Consider the following 25072-nt stretch of genomic DNA (forward strand, 5'->3'; position numbering starts at 1 on the left):
ATAACCAGTGAACCAGTGTATTGTAAGATTGGCTTTTGATTTTGGATAAAATGTTTGCTGGAGAAAAAGGGATGTTGTTTTCTTGATAGATCAATTTCAAATACATTAGTTAACATTATAGAGATTATGTTCTCATTATCAAACACAAAGTCGAAATGTCAACGTCTGGACACCGAAATTTAATGCTAGTAAGATGTGCTAGATTTAACCCATTTGATCAACAAGATGAAAAACCCTAAATCTAGTAGTGAATTGCTGAAAACTGTTGATGTTTTGGATACGATCACTATGTAAAGTACGTTAGGAGGGGGATTAAAACTGAAACAGTAGCAAGCTGCTTCTATCATGTTGTATTCAGAAATGCATATGTCAGAGTGGAAATTTTTTTGGCAATGATGAATCCAAAAATTTGCCGTCCGTTAGTGCATCTATTCATGTTAAGAAACGCAACTCGATGTAACCTAACCTGATAAAATAGCATTGATTATGACAAAATATATATTTAAAAACTTGTAAAAAGTTAAAGAGACATTAAAGTGTACATTAAAAAGATATTTTAGTTGAGAGTAAAAAATGAATAATGTAAAATAAACAAATAGAATTGTAAAACCCCTCTTCTGTGGACACCTCTCTGCTATGGACATAAATGTTTGTACCGTTAGAGTCCACTTGAAAAGGGGTTTTACTGCAATTAACAATGTCTCCCTCTTTTTTTAATGAACTTGATCAGTCTTGAAATCATGGAAGTTGAAGAACAATCTAGGAAATTTTTATAATGGCTTTTTTGATTTAGAAAATGTGTTCTTTCTTGTTTCGATACTAAATACAATTTTTTCATACTTCGGGTGTCAGAAAGTCTCACAACGTTTCAAATAAAATTAGATTGAGTCTCTTGTCCGGCCAGCAAACTAATTTCCCAAAATTAGAATCAAGATATGATTTTGAAGTTTGAGAAACATGTAGTTAAGCATATCTTGCTGGAAGAAGCCGTCTCCACTTGTAATTAACGGTGTTTTCGGTTAAAAAAACATCGCTCAGTACATGAACATTACTCTAAAAATTCATTCTGCCTTTCACAAAAAATATTGGAATAGTTTGCGTTTGTTGCAAAACTTTCTCAGACACTGCTGAACACAGTTTGAGCATTGCATTGTAGCTTGAATTCTCATCTAATAGATCTTGATGTTTGTTTTTTTGGAGCAAGCTCGCCTTGTTACCTTGTTTTACACACAGAAACAGAAGATTTCCAACCGATTCGTCTTCGGTCCCTTTATGTCAGGATTTCTGAGAAGGCTCTAAATGATCAATCTCTATCTATTCAGATTTGTTGCGATTTGTCGAATAGTATATGTCAAGAAATTTTTAAAGCAACCACTTTTCTGTTCTCAAATTCTTTAAGTTTAGTGCCTAGCAGGATGACAGTCAAAATAGAGTGAAACTTCTCCAATCGCTTACTAAGCATTTATATCGAAATGTAGTGCAGTTTGCAGAACAAAAACACACAAATTTTGTTTTTTAGAACACAGAAATCTAACTATCCTTTTAATTTTGTCCATATCAAACAAATGTCTAAATTCAAACTTATTTTGATTAATAAGAAATTTCTTTGTATTTCCAATGAAAGTAATAAAAAAAGTTTTGTTTACCATTAGTTACTAGTCATAAAATTTACATAACTTTCCAACCAAAGGCAGTGAAGATTTGGATGATTTTTCTTTTGTCCTTATAATTAAGGCCACCAATGTAGCACATGTAGTCTATTTCAGATAGGAAAAAAATAACTTAACTAATAAATTAACTATAATAAGGAGAATAGACTCCCCTAATAACTAAGAAGCGTAGGTAATACAAGCCACTTTCAAAATTTGATACACACATTTTAATATTTTGTTGCAAAACAAAAATTATTTTTGTTATTATAAAATGATACAGTACTTGTTATTAACATTTAAAACATTGAGACTTACTAATATTCGATTTAGTATTTACTTACAGTCGAACCGCCATATATCGAACATCCATATATCAAAATTTTCTACATATCAAAATCCCAGCAAACTTCCATGTCCATTACATAGAAAAATTGCTTTTATGTATCGAAAAAATCTTTATACTTCGAAATTTTTTTCGAGACATTGGTAGATTTTTTACCACTCTCATGAAAAAAATGTTTGTCTCATGAAAAATGAAGGTTAGGGGTGAAAATTCTGTTCACTAAAGGTTGCTATGAAACTCATAAGGAATCTTGGGTTGAGGGGTGTGTAGATAGGTGGTGGTTCCAGTCTAGAGTTCTGAAATTCGCTCAAGTTTATTTAAAATCTTAGATGTAACCAGTACTAAAGCAAAATCTGTTTCAAGTTATCCCTTTTGTCTCTTGTTTATCATTCGTAGTTTTTCTAGCTTCAGTGAAAATCATTCAAGTTAAATAGGTTTGATTTTTTACTTTTCTCTCGATTACCATCGTCTAAACGAAAATCCCTTAATGTTGCGGATGAAGCTGAATTGCCGAAGAATGAAGATGTTTGAAGGCCCAAAAATGTCATTTCTAGTAAATTTAGTATTTCCGCAAGCACAGTACCTGCTGTTATGAGAAACTGGAAAGTCATAATAAAAGTACTGAAACTTACAGAAAACTTTCACTCAAAAACATGAAACGACATTACAGTTGGTTTATTAGAAACAATGCAGCGCTCAGTAAATGTTTCACATTTAATTTTTAATTATTAACTTTCATTTCATCAGATGCTCGCATAAATTAGAAATTGGGGTTCATACACGAAACTTAAACTTTTATGTTTTAGGAGACTTATGATAAATTAAGATCGTTTCTACATATCGAAATTTCTATGTATCGAATTTTTTTCCAGCAATTTGCTACTTCGATATATGGAAGTCCGACTGTAGTTAATATCAAGCTTATTTGTATTTTAAATATAGTGTACACATAGTCAAGTATATGCAGGGAAAAGTGGATGAGGCAAAGTAAAACTTTATTTTGTTTAGTTGCTCAATCATTTACTATAAATCACTATAACGTATTCATTTGTTTATTTACTCATTTACACTCCATCATTTAGTATAATTCACTTATATTTATTCATTCATTCACTTATTTTCTTATTCATTCACTATTTTACTCACTCATTTTTCTTCATACATTAATTAATTAATTAAATTATTTGTTTATTGCTTTCTTATCTTTTTATTGATTCAGTCAACCTTTTAGTTTGATTCATTTAATCAAAAATATTTTTTATAATCAAATAAAAAATATTTCATAAGAAAAAAAAGTGAACATTTTCCATGTTTTTGTTAAAGGCACAAATTCACTGTCAAAAATAAAAAGCACTGTTACAATGCAAGTTTTAGTATAAAATACAAAGTTTTCCCATTATGTACTGGATCATTCCAAGTCAAATTGCCTAAATTAAAAAGTTGGCTGTGCTGTCATGTCTCCGATTTTTTCCATTGTTTTTTTACGAATAGATACCTATGAGAAGAGCTCAAATTAATTTTTTTAAGATTCTTTGAATAAAAATTACGCTTTGGAGAGATTTTTGAAAAATTCGATTTTTGATCATTTTTCGGAGTCATCGTTTTAGCATGAATTCAGAAAATCTCTCTAATTTCTTTATTCGCAACTCCAGCGCTCGAATACGCTACCTTGCGGTGATTTACAAAACTGTCGAAGAAACTAAAATATTGCCACGTTGCGTTCCACGTGTGTCTGTTGACGCAAACACAGGCAGTTTGTTCTGAGTATTTATTAACGCAATTGATGTGTCTTAGTTTGCTTTCAGGTACAGAAATTAATTCGTCCCTTAGTAGTATTCTCGAGCTTCTCAAAATAATGTTAGTTTTCCTTATTTCCTTCTAAAATATGAGTTGATTGAGAAATGGTGAAAGCGAAAACTCTGGATTAACAAACTTGGGTAACGTTATACAAAGTAAAAATTTTTTATTGTTTTGTATGAATTTGTAACAATATGAGTTTTTTTTAATCTTAAATTAATTTAACTAACCATATTTTACAGCAGCATTTAGTTGGAATGGACAGTATGCAAAATATTTTCTTGAATATATTATCTTCGAACAAAATGAAAAATGTTTAACCCAGAAAGAATTTACTTTATTCCTTTTATTCTCAGCTGAAAGGTTTCGCCAAATTTATTTAGGGTTATAGTTTTAGTATTGTGCGAGCAAAGTAGCCTTGGCGAGATTTCGCGTTTTTAGTTAAACCATTTTTAATTTTTATCATGAGTGGAATAAAATGGTAGTAAGATTACAGAATTCAATAAGTAAAAAGAAATAACGGTCAATCAAACTGAAAAGAAAACTACCACCATATATCCGTAAGAGTTTTGTAGATGATTTGCATAACATGACATAATTAAATCGTAACTCAGAAATTAGAAACATCGACACAGAAAAATTTTAAATTAACCGATTCGGGAATTCGAGAGAAATAGCTCAGCTACAAATGCAAAACAATAAGCGCTAGCCAAGCAAAGCAAAGAAGTATCATCTTTTGGTAATAATTTGTAATGTCATATTAAATTTTCTAGCATTAATTGTTATTCTTGTCAGGCCACAATTATTATTTAGTTTTATCAAGAATTGATAAATATTGAATTCAACATCGTGAAAATGGCTGCTTAGAACTACGAACTACGCAGTTTGCATTAATGTTTGACGTTTAGTAACGCTTCTTGAATTCTCATTTCTTTCTATGTGGGTCAGAATATCAACAAGACTTTGAAAATTAAAATTTAAAAAGAATAAAGCGAAAAAATGATGCATATGAACAAAATTTACTAGGCTTATTAGCATTTTCTTCGTTACCACGTGCATTTGTTTTAGTTTTTTCGTCCGCCATTAGACAGTGACTGCAGTGCCCCCTATAGTTCGTTGGAGTTGCAAATTATTCACTCAGTTAAGCTGAATTTGGTATCAATTTCAAGCTAATATTTTTCTCTTTCAGTGTGAATGACAGAAAGTATTCCTATGAACAGTTGGGTGTTGCCACTCTTTATCTAAAGTCAGTTTTTATGTTTTTTAAATTGGGAGATTAAATAAGTTATATCTCCGGAGTACCTACTACGATCTGCATCAAAATTTTTTTGTAGCATATTTAAATCATTCTCTTGCTAAGTAGAAAAAAAGTAGAATGGTGTTTTTTGTTGTATTGAAATAAAAAAATCAAGTTTGTTTTGAGGAAAATACGAGTTTTCTATTACTTTAAATCCCTTTTAAGCTTAAAAAAGGCCAAAAGCTTTTCAGAACAATTAATACTGGGCTCTCAAAGGATTTGCATCAGTAGTTAATCGCTAAGAGGTTATTTACTATTGATTTCTGCGATGCTCACAGCATTGTTTCACGACTTTGGAGACAATTTCAAACTACAGGAACAGCTATCCGGGTGTTCAGTAGTGGTCGTCCACGAGGAACCACACCCGCTGATGACCAGTATATTGTCTTACAGGCCAGAAGAAACAGGCGGCAGACAGTGGGAGAAATCGCTAGACACACGACACAGGCGACTGGACGACCAATATCGTGTTTTACCGTGGTCAGAAGACTGCACGGTGGTGGTCTGTTTGCACGACGCCCTATACGGTGTGTACCTCTAACGCCTGCTCATCGGAGAAGGCGTTCTCTGTGGTGCCGGGAACACCGGAATTGGAGAGACAATGAATGGGGACAAGTACTCTTTACAGATGAGAGCAGAATCAGTCTGAGTAGTGAATCTCATCGCATACTCATCTGGAGAGAGCGGGGAAGCCGCAATCATCCCTCAAACATCATTGAAAGGGACAGGTATGGAGGTCGCGGTGTTCTCGTTTGGGGAGGCATCATGCTTGGTAGTTGTACAGACCTTCACATCTTCGACGCAGGTTCAGCCAACGAGACCCGTTATTGTAACGAGATTCTTCTTCCCTATGTGCGTCTTTTTAGAGGCGCTATGGTTCGCAGTTCCTTTTCATGGACGACAATGCACCATGTCATAGCACAGTAGCTGCTGAACAGCTCTTAGAGAGTGAGGATATTGAACGTATGGATTGGCCAGCACGATCTCTGGATCTCAATCTAATCGAGCATGTATGGGATTTTCTGGCCAGACGCTTGGCAGCTCATAATCTTACCACCAGTAACGATTTGGGAGCTTCAATTGGCGCTACAAGACGAATGGGCAGCAATGCCTCAACAACTCATTGACACCCTCATTCTCAGCATGGGCAGATGCTGTGAAACCCACCCATCACAGGGATGTTTCGGCCTTCAGTAGCATTGCGCTCATGCTACTTTTTCAATAAAGCTTCTTTTTATCCCTCTGATTTCTCTTTTAGTAAGTGTTGCTTACATTACACATGTCCTTACGTATTGGGGATCTTACGGTATTAAATGTGTTGATATGGAAAGCTTTTGCACAAAGTTATATTGAAAAAACCGTCTTGTCCTTAATTTTTGCACACCAATGTACAGCTCTTTTATACATTTTGCCTACAACTAACTTTTGATGGAAATTGATTATAATTTAATATTTACACTGAAAAAACAAATATAAATATGCCTCTTCAGCTTCAAACATTTATTAGAGGATTAGATAAATGAAATTGTAAAGTGCAATTTTCCTTCCTTTTTTTAACCATTATGCTTTTATTCTTACAATGAAATAAAAGAAAATAAGCTTTAAAATGCGCTTTCAAACAATTTACACAATTCTTTCTGCCTACATACTACTAAGCACTATGTTGTAAATAAGCATGAAAGGAATCTTACTTCATATACAAGTTCATGATGAAAATGAGGCACTTCAAGTTCTTGGATACAACGACAAGCTTCAGCACTATCTCCTGAACATAAATATTCTTCTAGTAATAAATGCATCTGAACAAATTTTTTAAAACGTTAGAACTTAAAAGAAACATTTTAACAATCCATACAATAATATAAAAAAGTAAAATCCAAATTTAAATTCCCATACAGCAAATTTTTAACAATAAAACATTTTAAAGTTCATTTTGACTGAACTTTTTGTTGGTTTTTCTTTTTCAAACCTATCAGAAAAAAGATCTGGTTCTTGAGGGCCCAACTACTTTCATTGATAGTCAATAAATTGTATTTCTTACCCCTTCCCAGTTTTACCCAGGTTTATACTTGGGCAAAGTTTTTCTCCCAATTTTGATTTGCCTATTCGCCACACGGGCAACTTTTCTTCTCAATTTGCTTTAACTGCTTTGCCCAAAATTTTAATATATTTAGTTTTAGTCAATAGATGTTGGTCTAGAAAGGAAATAGTGGAACATTTTTCTGTTTTGAGCATGTTTTCATGCCAAAAGCATTTAGCTTTCTTGCCAAGGTTGCTATGAGGTTGCTTACTGTCCAAAATATCAGTTACAGGTTTCTAAATAGAAAATAATTTTGATGTAGTTAAATAAGTAAAGGCTGATTCTAGGCTAAGAAATGATTCCGATTCCGATACAGAATCCGATTATTTGTTTGATAGTTGCAAAAGTTTGTTTCATGAAATTCTACCAAATCCATTGTGATCATCTACTGAAAAAAAAAGCCATGCCTACCAAGGCAAAGTTACATACGTTATCTAAAAAGGAAATAAAACAATGAAAGAGTGAGAAGAAAAACCCAATATTTTTGTCCAAATTGTGAGATTAGACTGACTCTCATGCCCTGATTCAAAATATACCATACTAAAAGTTCCTGGAGTAAATGTAAGTTAGTTATTTAGCATAGTTAATAATTAATTCTGTTTACATAACTAATTTTATACACTATAAATATTTTCTCTACAAGTCATTTCCATAGCTTAACTGTAAAACTCATTTCATTGTGAAATCAGCATGCTCGAAAAATGCCAACATTTAGGCGAAATTTGTTAAAAGAAGTCTACATGCAGGGGAAATTTGCTATTTAACTTATAATAAAAAACTGTTCTACAGTCATTAATTTTGATTTTATTAAGTTTACTTTTTTAGCAAAGCAGTTATAGATATATAGTTTATGAAAAAATGAAATGAAAAAAATTTGAGACCTTTTTGGCCATATTTGTGAAAAACAAAGAAAGAAAGAAAGAAACTAGGAAGAGGTTAAGGAATCTCTAGCACACATCTTATACTTATTTTTATTTATTAATGTTTCAACATAAAGCAATGTACTACATGCTGCAATTGCTATAATTCAACACAAAAATTATAATTTCATTCAACATTAAAAAAATAATAATTTGTTAAAGGAATGGATGAAATACTTGTGCTTTTTTTGAACTGAAGGAAATAGAGCAAATGTTGTACCAAAACTGCATTGCTATATGATTTCAAGTCATCACACACACATATACATATATTCAGGGCGTCCCAGATATATGTTTCAGAACTCTTAAGACGGGCGGGATGCAGACTGACGACTCAAAACCATATAGCAATAGAAGGTCAGAAATACTTTCCCAACATGTGCAATGTTGCCAGTGAAAAAAAAACTCTGAATACTTACTTTGACCCGTGTATCTTTTGCTTTTTTACATGTATTATTAAAAATATTTTTCACTTACAGCCTCTTTTCCTTTATGGCACTTATGTGTACACCGCTTCAGGAAAGCATTTCTGAGCCCATAATGCTATATGATTTTGAGTCATCACGATGCACCCTACCCCTATTAGGAGTTCTGGAATGTTTAAACAATACTGTTCGCAATACTACCTGTCAAAAACAATCTTTTCTTTGTTCCCGTCAAAATTTTCATTCACACAAGGTATTTTCAATCTGTCTATAACGATAACCCTTTTATATATTATCAAAAATTTAAATTACTTAAATCTAGTTTTAAAAAAAGACATAATACAGTCGAATCTTGATAACTTGAAGTTTATAACTCGAATATTCCTTTATCTTGAAGTTTTCATTAGATCTCAAACACTTAAGACTGAAGTGGAAACTTCCCATAACTCGAACATTTTAGCCAGTCCTTAGGGACTTCCAAGTTATCGAGGGTTGACTGTACATATGCATTTTATATATAGGGGGGAGGGGAATGTTTTTATGAATATTAACACTGTCTATAATACTAACTTGTCTATAACGATATTTTCTTCAGGTCTCGAGATTATCGTTATAGAGAGGTTTTACTTTGTACAGTTTTTGGAGATATTTCTCTATTGAAAGAACATTTTACACAACTCAATTTTAAACAGCTGAAAAACTCATGTGTTTGTTCTTTTAACAACATACTATTGACAATAAAATAGAAGTGATTCATTTTGAATATTCTGTACATTATTGTGTATCAGGTCAAGAGTTTTGGAGCATTCCTAAAGTTTAAGCACAAAAGTTGGCTTCCATATAGGCCTGATAAAATCATAAAAAATGCTGGTACTTTCCCATAAGCAATAAATTGCTAAATACTGACAAAGCATCACTTTTTCATTTAATTATTTGTTATTAAATAGCTTTTAAAATACACTTTAAACAAAGAAGGTTATAGTTAACTTAAAAAAAAAATCATTGCTGGTTTATTTTGTCATTAAATAAACAAAAATAGACTGTAGTCAAGCGATTCTCGGTAAACATAATCATTCTTTGCATCTTGAAATTTTTTGCATGAAACTTTCGTTTTCCACTTTTCAAATAGAAAACAATATAGCACAGAAAATAAAAGAATAGCAAGGAGCAGGATTGTAGTGTAAAAGAAGGAGAAAACAAAAGTTTTCACTTCTGATAAGTTTACCCCAGTTAAAATATTGTGTGATAAAAAGTGGAAATGAACATTGTTAATGCAAAGAACAAAATTAATCTAACTCTTGGTGAACTAAAAATGTAGAACATTGAATGAGGGAAAAAATAGACAATGTTTGAAAAAACAAGGAGTTTATTGAAATGAAATTACAAAATTTAAAAACATTTCATCGACCTAGGCCTTTAAAATCTAGGCTTTTGGAAGTTTGGACCTCCCCCCCTCACCTGGCTACCGCTATGCCCCTCATTGTGATCATTAAACAGAAATGAAATATATGAAATATTTGGCACACTGTTGTGTTTTCCCGAAAATGTAGGTAAAAATGTAAAAGAGAAACGTTGAAACCAATCCCCCCCCCTTTATGAAATCTTGGATACTGGATTGTTAACAATCACCTCATTTCACAATGTTAGTTGTAATCCAATTTGTGGTCCCCCCCCAAAAAAACAAGTGAACATAGGTGAATTTCAATTCAAATCTGTAAAAAGTAAACCGCAATGCAATATTTCTGCTTACAGATGAACAGATTCTCATCAGGGTCCCTTGCAATTGTGATTTTTGATGTGGTAAATCGTCTACTGAACACAAGTGTTATAAAACACATACATACCGTGTGTTACAAAAATGACTGATACATTTGAAAAATCAATAAAAACTAAACGGGCAGAGACAGAATTTTTTTCCGTTTGTTGCATTATGCTTGGGACAATAATAAATTTTCAGGCAGACAAACTTTCAAAATTATTTAAAATGTTCCTCAACAGATGGTGCTGCGGGTATTTTAAAAGGTTTGAAAGAAAACACAGTCTGTAAGATCGCCAAAATGACCAGTATATTTGAAAAATCAATAAAAACTCAATGGGTAGCATTGATTTTTCAAATATGCCGGTCATTTTGGAGATCTTACAGACTGTGTTTTCTTTCATACCTTTTAAAATATGTGCAGCGCCATCTGTTGAGGAACATTGTAACTAATTTTGAAAGTTTGTCTGTTACTATTGTCTGAAGCATAATGCAACAAAAGGTATATTTCTATCGCTGCTCATTTAGTTTTTATCGTTTTTTCAAATGTATCAGTCATTTTTGGAACACCCTGTATATACACACTATATAAACACAATATGACATCAAAATATTTTTTAAAGCAATTTCATAAATACTTTTAAAAGCTATGAATAAGGAAACAGAGAAATGATTGAAAATCCAGAGGATATGAGTTATTGAAAGGTGAAGAAAAAATTCCCATATATTTTCAAAGTTTGCAAAAAAATACAACTTCTCAATTTTTGTCTGAGCTTTAAAATCCTGAAACTTCCTGATTCTGTTGCCACCATGTTTTAAAGAAAACAAAAATAGCCAATGTTTACATTTACCAATATTTTCCCATACCTGCTAAAATATTGCTCAAAAATTTTAACCAAGTTGAAAATATATTTTAAATATTTAAATTATAAAGCACTATGCAGATGATTGTTAAACACTTTGAAAGAGAAAATCTCAACTTCAGTACAGGATATAAAGTGATTAAGCACTTCAATATACAGGTGTTGTAAAGGAAAAAAAAGGAGATGGGTTGAAAAATTTCCTTTTGATGCAAATAATTTTGAGATATAATCAATAATTATTTAGGCATACACATAATAGAGGAAAACAATCGCTACTTTACCTCATACCTTAAGGTTTTACGGCTTTTTCAGCAAAATGTTGGTAGATTTAAGAAAAATTGGGCACAATGAAATGGCTCTTTTTCATTTTTGGTATTGCACTTCATGGTTGCAAAATATAATTTGATATTAAAATTCTTTCATTTGCACTGTTTCTATGAAAAATGGCAATTTACTTATTAAAAATGGTTAGAAAGTAAAATTTACTAGAAAATAATAATAATAAAAAAAAAACCTTTTTTTTTCTTTCACAGATGTTCAGTGAATGTAATGGCAACTGCTGCAAAATCTGATAGTTTTAGGTATGCTTCAGGGCATTTATTAATTAAGAAAGAAAATTTAAAAGCATAAGTTCAAAAGTAAAATGATAATGAAGATAAATAATATGTATCAACAATTGTATTTGCACATTACAAAATATCGGCTTAATATATTTTTTGCAAAAGCATTTGAACAGCTAATAGTGTAAATTATTTTAAAATAATTCACTGGAATAAAAATTAAAACTAAAAATTTTGTAATAAACTGCATATGTAGAAAATAACAAACCTGGTTGATTAGGTATTTTACAGGCCTCATTCCTCCACCAACTCCCCAAACATTATCCAATCGAACTAACCCATGTTTCATGCTAAGAAGCGCCTCAGCATGCTCAAGAGCAGCTCTAATAAAATTAAATACAGTAATTGAAGAATTTCATTTTCTAGTTGAAACATTAGAAACAAAAAACATAAATTTCCTAAAAAATAAAATAAAGAATTTTTTGAATCAATACCTTGCATGAATACAATCAAATCTTCCTTTAGAATTCTTAATATATTTTGGAGGCAAACAATCATCTGCCACAACTCTTGCAACAAAATTGCCAAGCACCTATAATAGGAAATATGACATTTTGATAATAGTTCTACGTTTTTGTATCGAAAATACTATTTGTAATGTACAAAATTTTTCTCAACATAACAAAACATTTGGTACTTATAGGTAAAGATTAACAAATAAGTCTTTTAATTTTTGTTTCAAGCTTCTGCTAAAAATAACTGTTTCAACATCAATCTACAGATACATTTACAGATGGAAGAGGGACAATAGTGAAAGTGCTTTCTTGTTTCGATGTTGAAATTATAGTATTGCATTGATGAAATGCTTTTCTAACTGAAGCCCACACAAGAAATGGCACATTTTTCTTTCATTAATTGTTTAATGGTCAAGTACAAGTAGGAACATGGCAGCACACGTTACATTCGAAAAAAGACCCTTATGTGTGTGTATACATATATATATGTATATACAGTGACCTCTCACTAATGCGCGAACAAAGGGATCAAAGTACATTTTGCAAACAAGTGATATTTGCACATAAGTGAAAAACTCAAACATAAGCTTAAATGCAATAAGTTCACATTAGTTATAGTAACACTAATAGTGCACTACTTATATCAATGAATAAATACACACATAATTTTCGTTTATGTATTGTAATTTATTAAGAATGTAAAAATTTCAAAGTTGTACATTTTGTCATTTTTTATACACTGCACAATATGTAAACGAATTTCCAAAAAACTATAAAAAGGTTGCATGATCAGTGCCGTAGTCTTCAAGCAAAGGCAGATCCAAGGGGGGAGCTAAAAGGAGCTTTTGCTCCCCCCTTTGGGTTCAAAGTTACATTTCATTTTAAGCCGTGTAGAATTTTTTTTTTTTTGAAATATCCCAAATTTGCTATTAATCTTTTAAATCCAAATACCCAAAAATATACTTACTCTCATAAATCACCTCAATTCCTCCCCCCCCACCTCATTTCATTTTGCCTTCTGGGTACAATGGGGGATTAGTCTTCTTTGTGGTCTAGCTTTTGTAAATTTTGCACGATAGTGGTTTTTATTGTTTGTTTTTCTTTAACAAAATCAAGATTTTCCCAAAGTTTGGGAAACATTTTGCCACTAGAAGGGCTTATTAATGCTCATATCCATAAGTACAAAAAGCTGAAAATTATAAAAGCTGCAGAAATGTACAACCAATTCTTAGAGCCTTCACAGCTTGCTGTCAAGAGGGAAAAAATGGGAAGCAAACACGCCCCTCCCCCCTCCCAAATACAGCAGTCGAGACAAAAAAGAGCTGCAACAAGTAGTTGATCCCCAATAAGTTTTATTTGAATCAAATACTCGATACTCTTCCTGTTACAAAAAGTATACCACAGAGAAGTTTCTAGTGTTTACGCCGGATAAAAATTTACCCAAGATCGACAACAGCACAAAACTGATTGAACGGTTTAGCCTTGGGGCATGTTCACAAGGAGAGGAATCTTTCAATAGACATTATAAAATTATTCTGTGATAAGATGAAATGCAGACTTTCTGTGAAAAATTTGTCTTAATGTTACAAATAGTTCATTTTTTGATTAGTATAGGGGGGGGGGGGGGGTCTGTATTTATATATACTCTTTATTTGAATATAAAATGATTTCCTTTTATTTCAGAATCGTTAAAATGTATGGGGTAAATGATGTTTTTAAATTTTTGATTTCAGCTCCACCCTTGGGAAGGGTCGAGATCCGCCACCGTCTTCGAGGATGCGGAAGCTCTTCTTAGAATACTGCTTGGCCACGACTTTTAGTGACGTTAATCCTTTTGTGTATGATTAGTTCTTTTCTCTAGATGTGCAAAAAAGAACACGTTCTTGAAAGAATCCGAACAATAGACTAAGGGTGTATGAATGCATTCTAAGAGAAAGAAAAAGAAGGGTACAAATCTTCTGATACGCAAAGTGTGGATAGATAATTTAACTTAAACTTAATTTTTTTTATCGCATATAAGTGAAAGGTACATTTTCGGTTTCATATAGTTGACATTGTTTTCCTATATCGCTGGCCGGGCAAATGAGAAAATCATGGATAAATGAAAAACGTGTATAAGTGAGAGATCACTGTTTCAGCTTCCAGTTCATCCACCATCTCTCTAAGGTCAAGCTATGCTAAATGAATGACTTTAATTAATGCAAAAAGTTGAAAACGTATGAGAACTTATTGATTACAGTGTAGATATACAAATAGAAAACAAATTCAAACAATGACATCATTAGCAAAAGAATGTTTGAATTATTTAACATACTGTATTTTCTGAAGATAAGGTGTGGCTCAAAAATTCTGCATAAAACTGCAGGAGTATCTTCAGTTTCAATGCAGTTAAAAACTTCAAGATGGGGTTAATGAAGTAAAAAAAGTATCCCACAACATATTGAACAGGATCGAAGAACTCAATTCTTTAAAAACCAGCAATATTGAAACTTTTTATTTTATGAACTATACAAAAAAAAAAAAAAAAAAATCATATAAAAGGTGTGTTTTCAAAGTAAGGCCTGATATGTTGTATACACAAAGAGATGGCCTGCACAACACAACAAGTGCTTCTGACATGTCCCAGCTGAGGACAACTGTGCTCAGTTGCGGCTCAACAGGCAATATGTTCTGAGCAGTGGTTGGAAAAACTACATTTTTTTTTGTAGCGAATTACAACTACTTTTTAAAAATGTAGCAACTACAAACTATTTTTTAAAAGTAGTCGCTACTTTGCTACTTTAAAAAAAATAAATAAAAAGTATACACAAACACACTGTTTCAGAATAGAACGAAAAAAAAAATGGTTTAGATTAATAAATTGGCTCATTTTGAACATGGAATATATTACTAAGTATTATTTATTCTTCCTTAACTTTACTGAATCAATTTGCCATTCCAATAATTCTTTTCACAATTTTTACGAATATTCGCTACAAGAAATAGAAGTTAAAAGTTGGATTTAAAAGTTGAAAGAATTCAACCTTCAAATTTTTAATTCTTTCCTGACAGTGAATATTTAATTCAAGAAGTACAACTAGGCTACTTGAAAATGTAAATAGATGCAGGCCTTATTTGATTTAAATTTTACACAGGCATACATGTACATAAAGTAGATTTAGATGAAGAAAAACATATTTTAAACAAAAGAGAAAAACTTTTAATTTCCATTATGGGAGTTGATTTTATAGAAACTTATAATTTGTAGGAGACTGATTTTGAGCTTCAAGTTACCGGTATGGACATCATCTCCTTTCTTACGCCACTGATAAAATGAAATAAAAACATTATTCAATTTTACCGAATAACCTCAAAAAATTACAAAATGTAATAATTGATTTTTATTATGTTACTATGTCAAAACTCAATCAGTGAAAAATAAAGAAATATGGTACTAGCATTAAAAAGCAAATATTAATATCCAAAATATGAAACATAACTAAGAATGTTTACTTTACTTCTATATGCAATTTTAAACTGCAGTGGACCCTCACAGCAGTGTTGCCAGATGGTCAAACCCAGATTTCCCCAATTCCCTTCCCAACTCTTCCCCAAAAAGTGATGTTTTCTATCAAAATTCCCCAAATGCAAAAATAATTTTTCCACGAATATTTTCATAAAATGAATTGACTTCCCGACATTTTTGTCACTTGAAATTTTTTTTTCTCCCCAAATAGCCAAATTTTCTTATAAAATTCCCCAACTTTTTCTTTTCTTCCCATTTTCGCTTTTTTTTTTGTCTTCTTGATCTGCATCTTTTTTTAAATCTTTACTAATACTACAGTTGAAAGTTTCTCTGTCCGGATCTCTGTGACATGCATAGCACCTAGACCGTTTGACCGATTTTCATGAAATTTAGCAAAGAATTAGTTTGTAGCATGGGGGTGTGCACCTTTAAGTGATTTTTCGAAAATTAGATTTTGTTCTTTTTCTATTCCAATTTTAAGAACATTTTCCCGAGCAAAATTATCATAAGATGGACGACTAAATTACCAAGTTATCATAATGTGGAACCGTAACGTGGGCAAGCCAATTGGTGAGAAATTCATCATTCATTATTTGTAAATATACAGGGGAACCAAAATACCTTTTAATTTTCTACTACGGGCAAAGCCCTGCGGGTGCCACTAGTCATAAATACAAGCGCCTGACCGAGAGATAAGAAAAAGTCAAATATTTTTTTTCTACTCTCATTTACTACTCCGCTTCTGTATGTGCATTTAAATTATGATTTTTGTATATCCAAGATTTGTCCATTTTGTAATCCAAGAACATTCTTCATCACACTTTTTTTTTTTGCCTGTTTCACGTATCAACTAGTTACTCACGCAGAACTATTAATGCGAATTCCGTAGCATAATATTCCACATAATGCGAAATGCGAATTCCATCAAGTTGAGCAAAGCTAAACCAACGCTGTTTGATACCAACAATGTAACTACTGATGTCAAGACTCGAATTTAAATACAAAATTTTTTTTTTCCCCAGGTTTTCCCCAAGAAAAAAATTTTTCCCCAAAGAATTCCCCTCAAAACCCATTTCTCCAAAATTTCTCCAGAGAGCACCAGATTTCCTCAAAATGGGGAAATTTCCCCATATCTGGCAACACTGTCTCACAGCAACGCGATTTGAAAAACGCAAAATGGCTATATCAGGGGTCTGTCCAGGATTTTTCACAGGGTCCGTTTTTTGTGAAAAATCAAATAATTTTGTGAAAAATGAATTAATTTTGTGAAAAATCAAATAACTTCGCAGAAAAAAAAAAAAATGTTAAAACGAAATTTTAGAATTTAGAGATGGCACGAACTGCATCAATTCAACTTAAAGTTAAGTGTTTTCCTCTTCTATGTCGAGAAAATCATTCTGGAGTGTTTTTCCAATATTTGGCCCGGGGGGGGGGGGGAGCATCGCCCTCTCAAGTATCAATATTTATCTACCCTTCTACATTATGTCAAATTATACTAGAAATATTTCTGTACAGCATTTAAAATAATTGTAACAAAAAAATAAGTAAATAACATAAAGTTCAGAATAGGGGGTTCAGCATTTAATTTTTTGACCCAAGACACTCTTAAAAAGCACAGAATTTCGTTTAAAACTTATAAATTCCGTGATTTTAACAAAAATAAAAGGATATTTTAATTGTTTACCTCTTTACAAAGCGTAATAATCATCAAAAATTCGAAAAATCGGATTCCCATAGCGGATGCAAAGAAATCGCAATTCTCAAAGTGAAGGCATCAAAAGTATAAAAACGACTTGTAAAAAAATATTTTTGATAAAATTATTTTAAAATTGCATTTTAGAGACCTATGATAAACAGTTCATTAATATCTGTGGACACAGTTGATGCAAAAAAAAAAATAAATAAATAAATGAAATAAAATAAACCATCTATTCATCATTTTAATTTTTGACTCATAACAGAAAATGGAATTTTGCTTTACAAATTTGAAATGAGAGTTCTAACAGAAATAAAGAGACTTTTCATTTATTTGCATCCTAATAAAGCGAAGTTAGCTTGAAAAAAGAACAAAATATGATTCTCATATCGGATGTTAAAAGATTGCATTTTTCAAAATGTAGACATCTAAAGAAAAAAAAACGGTAATTAAAAGGGTTTGTTTAAAGTTAATCATCCATGTTAGCATCCAAAAATCAAAACCCATATAATTTTCTCCCAAAATAACAATTAAACATCGCATCGCACCCGTAAAAACGCAAATACTGACAAGCCGACAAAATGATGAGAATATTTTCTAATCATGTCATTATAAAGGTTCATCGCCAGCCGCTAAGTGGTGACAGTTTTGAAGTTGGTAACCCTATCTGAAGCGATCATATTTTTTCCTCACCCTTACTATCCCTTTGCAGTTCTAAGTTCATTTCGCAGATATATATTATTATTGTTTATTAAATCATGAGCGAGGAGAAAAGTGCTTACCAATTCCTTTTCAGAAAAGTTTACAACACCGCTGCTAATTAGCTGTGATAAAACAAACAACCATTATATTTATTTGGCAGTAGCAATTATTTATCGCTTGCAGGAGCATCGCAAGAGTGCCGATTTTTTTTTTTTTTTTTTTCAAAATTAGCCGATTTTGATCCTTCTAATTTGACTTAAAAAAAGGTTCAAAAAATTATCGGTTTATACACAGAAATATGCGTTATTTTGCTTTCTGATTTGCTCTTTCAATAAACAATTTGTGAAAGATCCGATCTTGTTTATCAGAATTTTGTGAAGGGTCCGTTTTGTTTGATCGGGATTTTGTGAAAGGTCCGTTTTGTTTGACCGGGATTTTGTGAAAGGTCCGTTTTGGTTGATCGGATTTTTGAGAAGGGTCCGTTAACGGACCCAAATATCCTCTGGCCAGACCCCTGTAAGTGGTGGTAATTTTGAAGTTGGTAACCCTATCTGAAGCGATCATATTTTTTCCTCATCCTTACTATTCCTTTGCAGTTCTAAGTTCATTTCGCAGATATATATTATTATTGTTTATTAAATCATGAGCGGAGAAAAGTGCTTACCAATGCCTTACCAATGCCTTTTCAGAAAAGTTTACAACACCGCCGCTAATTAGCTGTGATAAAACAAACAACCATTATATTTATTTGGCAGTAGCAATTATTTATCGCTTGCAAAAGCATCGCAAGAGTGCCGATTTTTTTTTTTTTTCAAAATTAGCCGATTTTCTATTAGCTGATTTCTCTAATTTGACTTAAAAAAAGGTTCCAAAAATTATCGGTTTATACACAGAAATATGCGTTATTTTGCTTTCAGATTTGCTCTTTCAATAAAGAATTTGTGACAGATCCGATCTTGTTTATCAGAATTTTGTGAAGGGTCCGTTTTGTTTGATCGGGATTTTGTGAAAGGTCCGTTTTGTTTGATCGGGATTTTGTGAAAGGTCCGTTTTGGTTGATCGGATTTTTGTGAAGGGTCCGTTAACGGACCCAAATATCCTCTGGCCAGACCCCTGTATATAGTGAGTTTTTCTCGAAGAAGGAATTTTGGAGCTAACGCAAATTCCTCTCCTGCAACATAAAACTTTTCTGAACTGAATTGCAGGGCCTAAGTACTGCCTTCTTTATTGGGTACTAAATATTAGTATCTTGAATGAACTCTTTCTTTAACATCACTGAAAGCAGAAGTTCCTCTCATCGTACTAGTCAAAACATTGCTTTGTTAACGCACAAATCGCCACTCTGCATCTTTTTCATTCTAAATATGATGTTGATGAAACATAATTTCACATAAGTGGGCTGTTTATTTAAAGTTTGAAAATCAAAGAAAAAATAGAAGGTTTCTGACAACTATAAGAATGTAAAGATTTTCGAAATGCTTCAACAACTAAAAATGCGTTGAATATAATTACGGCATCTATTGTACAGTAGTGCTGCATTTTATTATTGATACATACTATATGTACCGTACTGTTTCATTTTATTCTATTCTCTCCCATTGATCATGTGCATCCTAACAGTATTTTTATTCAGTAGCACAGCTTTTTCAAAACCAATGCGAGTAATGCATCCCTCGAGTAAGGTGATATTTGACTGTATATGTGGATGACATTGATACCGAAAGCTTGACGGGCAAAGTTTGCATGAAACGGAAAAATTTCCGTTATCATACATTTTCATAATACTGTAATATTTGTTGTCAGCCAAACAGGGCAAAAAGCATAAACGGCTTAAATTGACAATTATCGCTTATTCTTTTCTTTCTATGCATGCTCTATTCAAGGCGAATATTGGGGAAATGTGAACATTTCAATGCCAAACAAATTAATTGTGTCCAACAGAAAGAACGTACGGCATCAAAATAATATGCCTGAGGTCAGCTCGTATTTTTCAGTCTTACGATTCTGATTGGTACAACCTTTACTCGCTTAAAACTTGCACCAGTTGGATTCGTTTGAAACCCAGTTTCTTTTTTTTTTGAAACCTTTTTTAAAAGTAGTTTCTGGAAATCGCTACAAACTACTATTTTTTTGTATCGAACTACTCGCTACTTTTTTTCAAAAGTAGTGCGCTACACTACAAACTACTAAAAAATATAGCTACTACAGTAGCGTCACTACTTGTATCGTGCTACTTCCAACCACTGGTTCTGAGTCTTTAAAATATTCAAGATTATTGAATAGCCTGTCCTGTGCGAGTTACAGACAGTGACATGTTTTTTGTTGGCAAGAAATCTGTTTGCTCCCATGATAATTGCTCACAGACACTCTCCATGATAATGCAAGTGCTAACACCACAGTTCAAACCTGAGCTTTTTTGGACTGTTTTGGCTGGGAATCGAAACACACACACAGCCTAAATCTTGCTCTGCGCAATTTCCACCTTTTCTGCCATCTCAACCATCATCTTAGTGGCATCAACTACAACAATGATGGAAATGTGAAAGGGTTGCATCATTGTAGCAGGTGGCAAAGTTCTATGAATAGGGTGAGGGTATTCAAAATCTAGTTCTAAGTTATGATATGTGCTTAAACTTGTCAATTATGCTGAAAAAAATAAACATATGTAGACTCTGTAAACAAATTTGGTTTTTGACAACCTTCATTTCTTTGGTTTTTATTTTTAAACTTCCATTGTTTAAATTTTTTTTTTTGTAAATACGTAAAGACTAACTGCAACATAAAAAAAACTTACTGTTGGTGCATCAGGTGTATCCAAAACCAGGTCAGACAGGTTTTGCAGAAGTTGATCAAATCCTAAAGCTATATCTTCTTGCAGAAGTATTTGTCCATACATATCAGATAGTAACACAGAAGTCATTTCCCGTTGAGAAGGTTTACGTTCCATTGCTAGGGTAATAGCCATAGAGACTATTTGTGGTCTCAGTTTACCCAGATTTAATTCTTCTAGGCAAACCTGCATGAATTTATTACAGTGTATTTAGTAAAACATTAAAAAAGTTTTTTTAAATCTTTTTTTTCAAGCAAAAATTTGTTTCAAAATAAATTTGAATGTACAATGGAACCTCGATAACGTGACACCCTAAGGGAACATGAAAAATATGTGACCAGTATTCTTTTATTGACTATTATTGTTCTTTTAATTTATTGTTGTGATATCAAGCCCACAACTAAAGTAGGCCACGAGTCCGGTAGCAGATTTTTATTCAGCAGTCTAAGACACAAATTAAAATATTCCATAAGGTACACCAACATTAGATTAGTATTAATGCTCATTATAAATCATCACCAAAGAATGCCACAAAATCAAATATTAAATTGATTGGAGGGGGAGGGGTGGCTCATGCTCTTTATTGGGTGGAGGTGGATTTTGTTTACATTAGGGAAGAAAAAATTTCAAGCATCTTCCACTAAGACATTTTTTGAAAAGGAAGTCTTTAAAAATGATTGTAGGCCACTTTTGGTAACACCAAGGAAAGGATGGCAGGGGTGATTGCAAGTTCATGAAAAAGTACCTGAAATTATAAAGAGAATTGGGGTTGGGGAAGATTTTTAAAGTTAGCCATCCTTATTATTAAAAAGTACAATTATTCATACAGCATGTCCTGGTTTAACCTACAAGATCTTTATTTTCCCAACGGTTAGCCTAAGATTTCCTACTTATTAATACAGAAGTAATAAGAGATGTTATGCATACATTAAAAAATTTAAAATATAAACAGAAATAAAACTAAGCATTTAGCTTTTTGAAATTTGACACTCTTAAACAGCACAAAATCGTTTAAATCTTCTCAGTTTTATGATTTCAACAGACATAAAAGAAATTTTACAAGTTCACCTTTAACAAAAGGCAATAAACATCACAAATGGGAAAAATCTGATTCAAATAAAGGATGCCAAGAGACTAATTTTCAAAATCATGAAATCCTAAGTATAAAATTGGTAGATAGAAGAATTTATCTCGATGAAATTATTTTAGAATTGCAGATTAAGGGGCTATGATAAGCATTACTAATAACTAACTGACGATTGAAGCAAAAAGAAAATTGAACCAGCAACTAACCATTAACTATTTGAAACTCATAAAGAGCACCAAATTTTGCTTGAAAAGTTTGTTTATGATTTGAATGAAAATAAAAATAACTTTAATTTATCTGCTAATTAACAAAACGTAGTTAGCATAAAAAAATAGAGAAATACAATACTCATATCCGCTGCAAAGAGATCATTTTTCAAAAAGAAAAAAAAAAAAAATGGCAAATGAAAGTATTTATTAAAGTAAAAAAAATAAAAAGTTACTTTTTAACTGGCCTACATGATGAACGTTATTAATATTTATGGACATAATCGCTGAAAATTTAGAGCGGGGGGGAGGGGGGGGATTTGATCAGATTTGTGGACACAAAAGCATAACGATAAATATCAGGATTCCAGTGAATAACTGGAACACAATTCTTCCTGAGTTATGCTGTGCACGAACTTCCCCCAGCAAAACAAAATTTAAGTTTCATAATTTTAGATGATATTCCACGTTGGGTTCATACCTTTCATGGGAAAAACAATTCAAGCACTTTTCAAGAAAAAAAAAATTTGTTTTTTTCAAGGCAATATAATAAATTCGTTCTAAAATTATTGTACCCAGATTTCATTTATTGCAAAAATATAATAATGAGCAATAATATAAAAAATAAATGAAAACAAAATTGCATTTTTTACAACAAGAGGCACTTTGATAAATTTCCAATATTAATAATTTGGTTAATACCTATATAAGGGCAGTTATGACCCAGAAGGTAATTTTTGGTTACACTATTACGTTCTAAAATATTAGAAGTTTGTAAATTATTTATCAGTATGCAAATCAGTTGTATTAGTCGTTAAGCCAATATAAGATATTTTAACTGTCCTGAAGTTAATTTAAAAATTGCTAAGGAAAAAAAATTATGAAAGTCCCCAGTTCAGTCCCCCCCACACCTCAAAATTTGATAAAGCTGCTCAAAAAGTGATACCCTGATATAGTCAATAAATATGTAAGTTCCGATTCATACAGCCATACTTCCAAATTGGAAAAGATTCACAAGTTGACATACATTATGACAGTAGTAGTTATATTTTTGGGAAAAAATGGGTTATTGTTGAAATTAGAATTAAAGTTTAGAAAGACAATAATATCCAGGTGTGATTGTGAAACCATGAAAAATCACCTGAAAGTTTCAAAGAGCAAATAGGGGGGGGGGGGGGTAATTTTTAAAACTAAAAGCCCTATTACTTAAATATACATATGTACAACAATTACTTTTCACATACAAACAACTCATTTCTTATGCTCAAATAGTTTATTAAGTCAAAATATCGCGCCTAAAATATAAAAAAATGACCAGCAACAGGCACTGTGCTTAGCTAGGCTGGTCCTAGTCATTTTATTAGACCCCATTGAAGATCAATGACCTGCCTTAAGCTATCTACTCCTTTGCTGATTACAACCTCTCCCGGTAAGCTGTTTACAACCCTACTAAAGTAGTATTTTTGAACCTTTGAGATAAAGGGGGAAAATCGGAAGTTGGGAGATAAAAACATAACAAAAACTACTGGATTTCCAGGGAATAACCCAAACACAATCACCTCTGTTACATACCTTAATTATTTTAAAAGACAAAGAAAATGTGTGTGATGTATTTATAAATTCAACTTTATAAAATTATAATTCAACTTAATAAAATTATAATTCAAATTAATATTTAAAATAGAAACTTTAAGATAAAATGTTAGGGGCTCAATTGTTAAAATTAAGAAAAAAAATCAAAAATCTGTTACAACTGAAAATCAGCTAATGATAAGTAAAATCAAATATGCAAAATTAAACAAGTACATATTTAAACAAAACAAAAGCAATCAATTTCAGTAATTAAAAATAGAATAGAACAAGCTGATGTACCACGTGTTAAACTAATTTTTAATTGCCAAAGTTTTAAAGATGCAAAAGGATTGAAATCTCAAACAAGGGAGCCAAATTTTCGGCAAATTGTTGGCATGCTTCCCATAAAATAAATTTATTTATTTATTACTAAAATTAAACACGAAATATGCTACTCTAAGGTTGCATGTGTGAAAATAACATCCAATTAGTCAAAATATTTAAATATTTGCAAGATGCAAAAAGATTGGAATTTCAAACACGAGAAGCAATTTTCCGCTACGTCCGAGTAAGTTCAACATTTGTGTATTTCCCATAAAATAAATTTATTTAGTTTTCACTAAAATTAAACACACAATACGCTAATCTAAGGTAGCATGTGCGAAAATAACATTCGATTAACCAAAATATTTAAATGATAGCAAATGCAGAGATTGAAATTTCAAACACAAGAGCAGTTTTCCGCGAAATCCGAGTAAGTTCAATGTTGTCATGGTTTCCGAAATAATTCCATGGCTAATTATTCAAATTAAACAAAAAATAAGCTAATCTAAGGTAACAAGTCAAAATAACTTTCAATTGTAAAAAAAATAATAAAAGATGGAAAAGGATTGAAGTCTCAAACATGGAAGCAATTTTTCGCGATGTTGCATATCGAACACGTGTTCAGAAAATTGCATTGGTGAAATATTTTTAAAAAAGTTTTAAGCACAATGCGGTGGTTTTTGAAACAATTCAAGCACTAAGAAACTTTTTCAAGGTTTTCAAGCACTTTTCAAGGGTGTACGAATCCTGTATTAGGGGGCAGGGAAAGACTTTTAGGGAATTTTTCCAGAAATTTTTTCAAAATTAAAATCGTAAAAACGTAATTGCAAGCCATCTTAAAAGGCCGTTAGGGGAAGGAATGGTTTTCGGTACTTTCAACAAAAATGTTTCGAGATTGAAGTTTCAAAATCAAAATTTTAGACGATCGGAAGCCTACACGGG

At 31.9% G+C, this 25072-nt stretch overlaps 1 protein-coding gene across 1 annotated transcript in view; it reads right to left on the reverse strand.

Annotated features, from left to right (window-relative positions):
• LOC129219000 (programmed cell death protein 4-like) overlaps positions 1 to 25072 on the reverse strand; it is a 53723-nt gene that overhangs the window by 20041 nt on the left and 8610 nt on the right. Inside the window, exons 3-6 of the mRNA XM_054853319.1 lie at positions 20906 to 21127; positions 12188 to 12285; positions 11962 to 12076; positions 6781 to 6888 (exon numbers count right to left, since the gene is read on the reverse strand). Coding sequence (XP_054709294.1) covers positions 6781 to 6888; positions 11962 to 12076; positions 12188 to 12285; positions 20906 to 21127 — 543 coding nt within the window. The remainder of the gene's footprint in view (positions 1 to 6780; positions 6889 to 11961; positions 12077 to 12187; positions 12286 to 20905; positions 21128 to 25072) is intronic.

The sequence above is a fragment of the Uloborus diversus genome, chromosome 3 (genome assembly GCF_026930045.1).
Source record: "Uloborus diversus isolate 005 chromosome 3, Udiv.v.3.1, whole genome shotgun sequence".
In the NCBI taxonomy this organism is placed as follows: Eukaryota; Metazoa; Arthropoda; class Arachnida; order Araneae; family Uloboridae; genus Uloborus; species Uloborus diversus.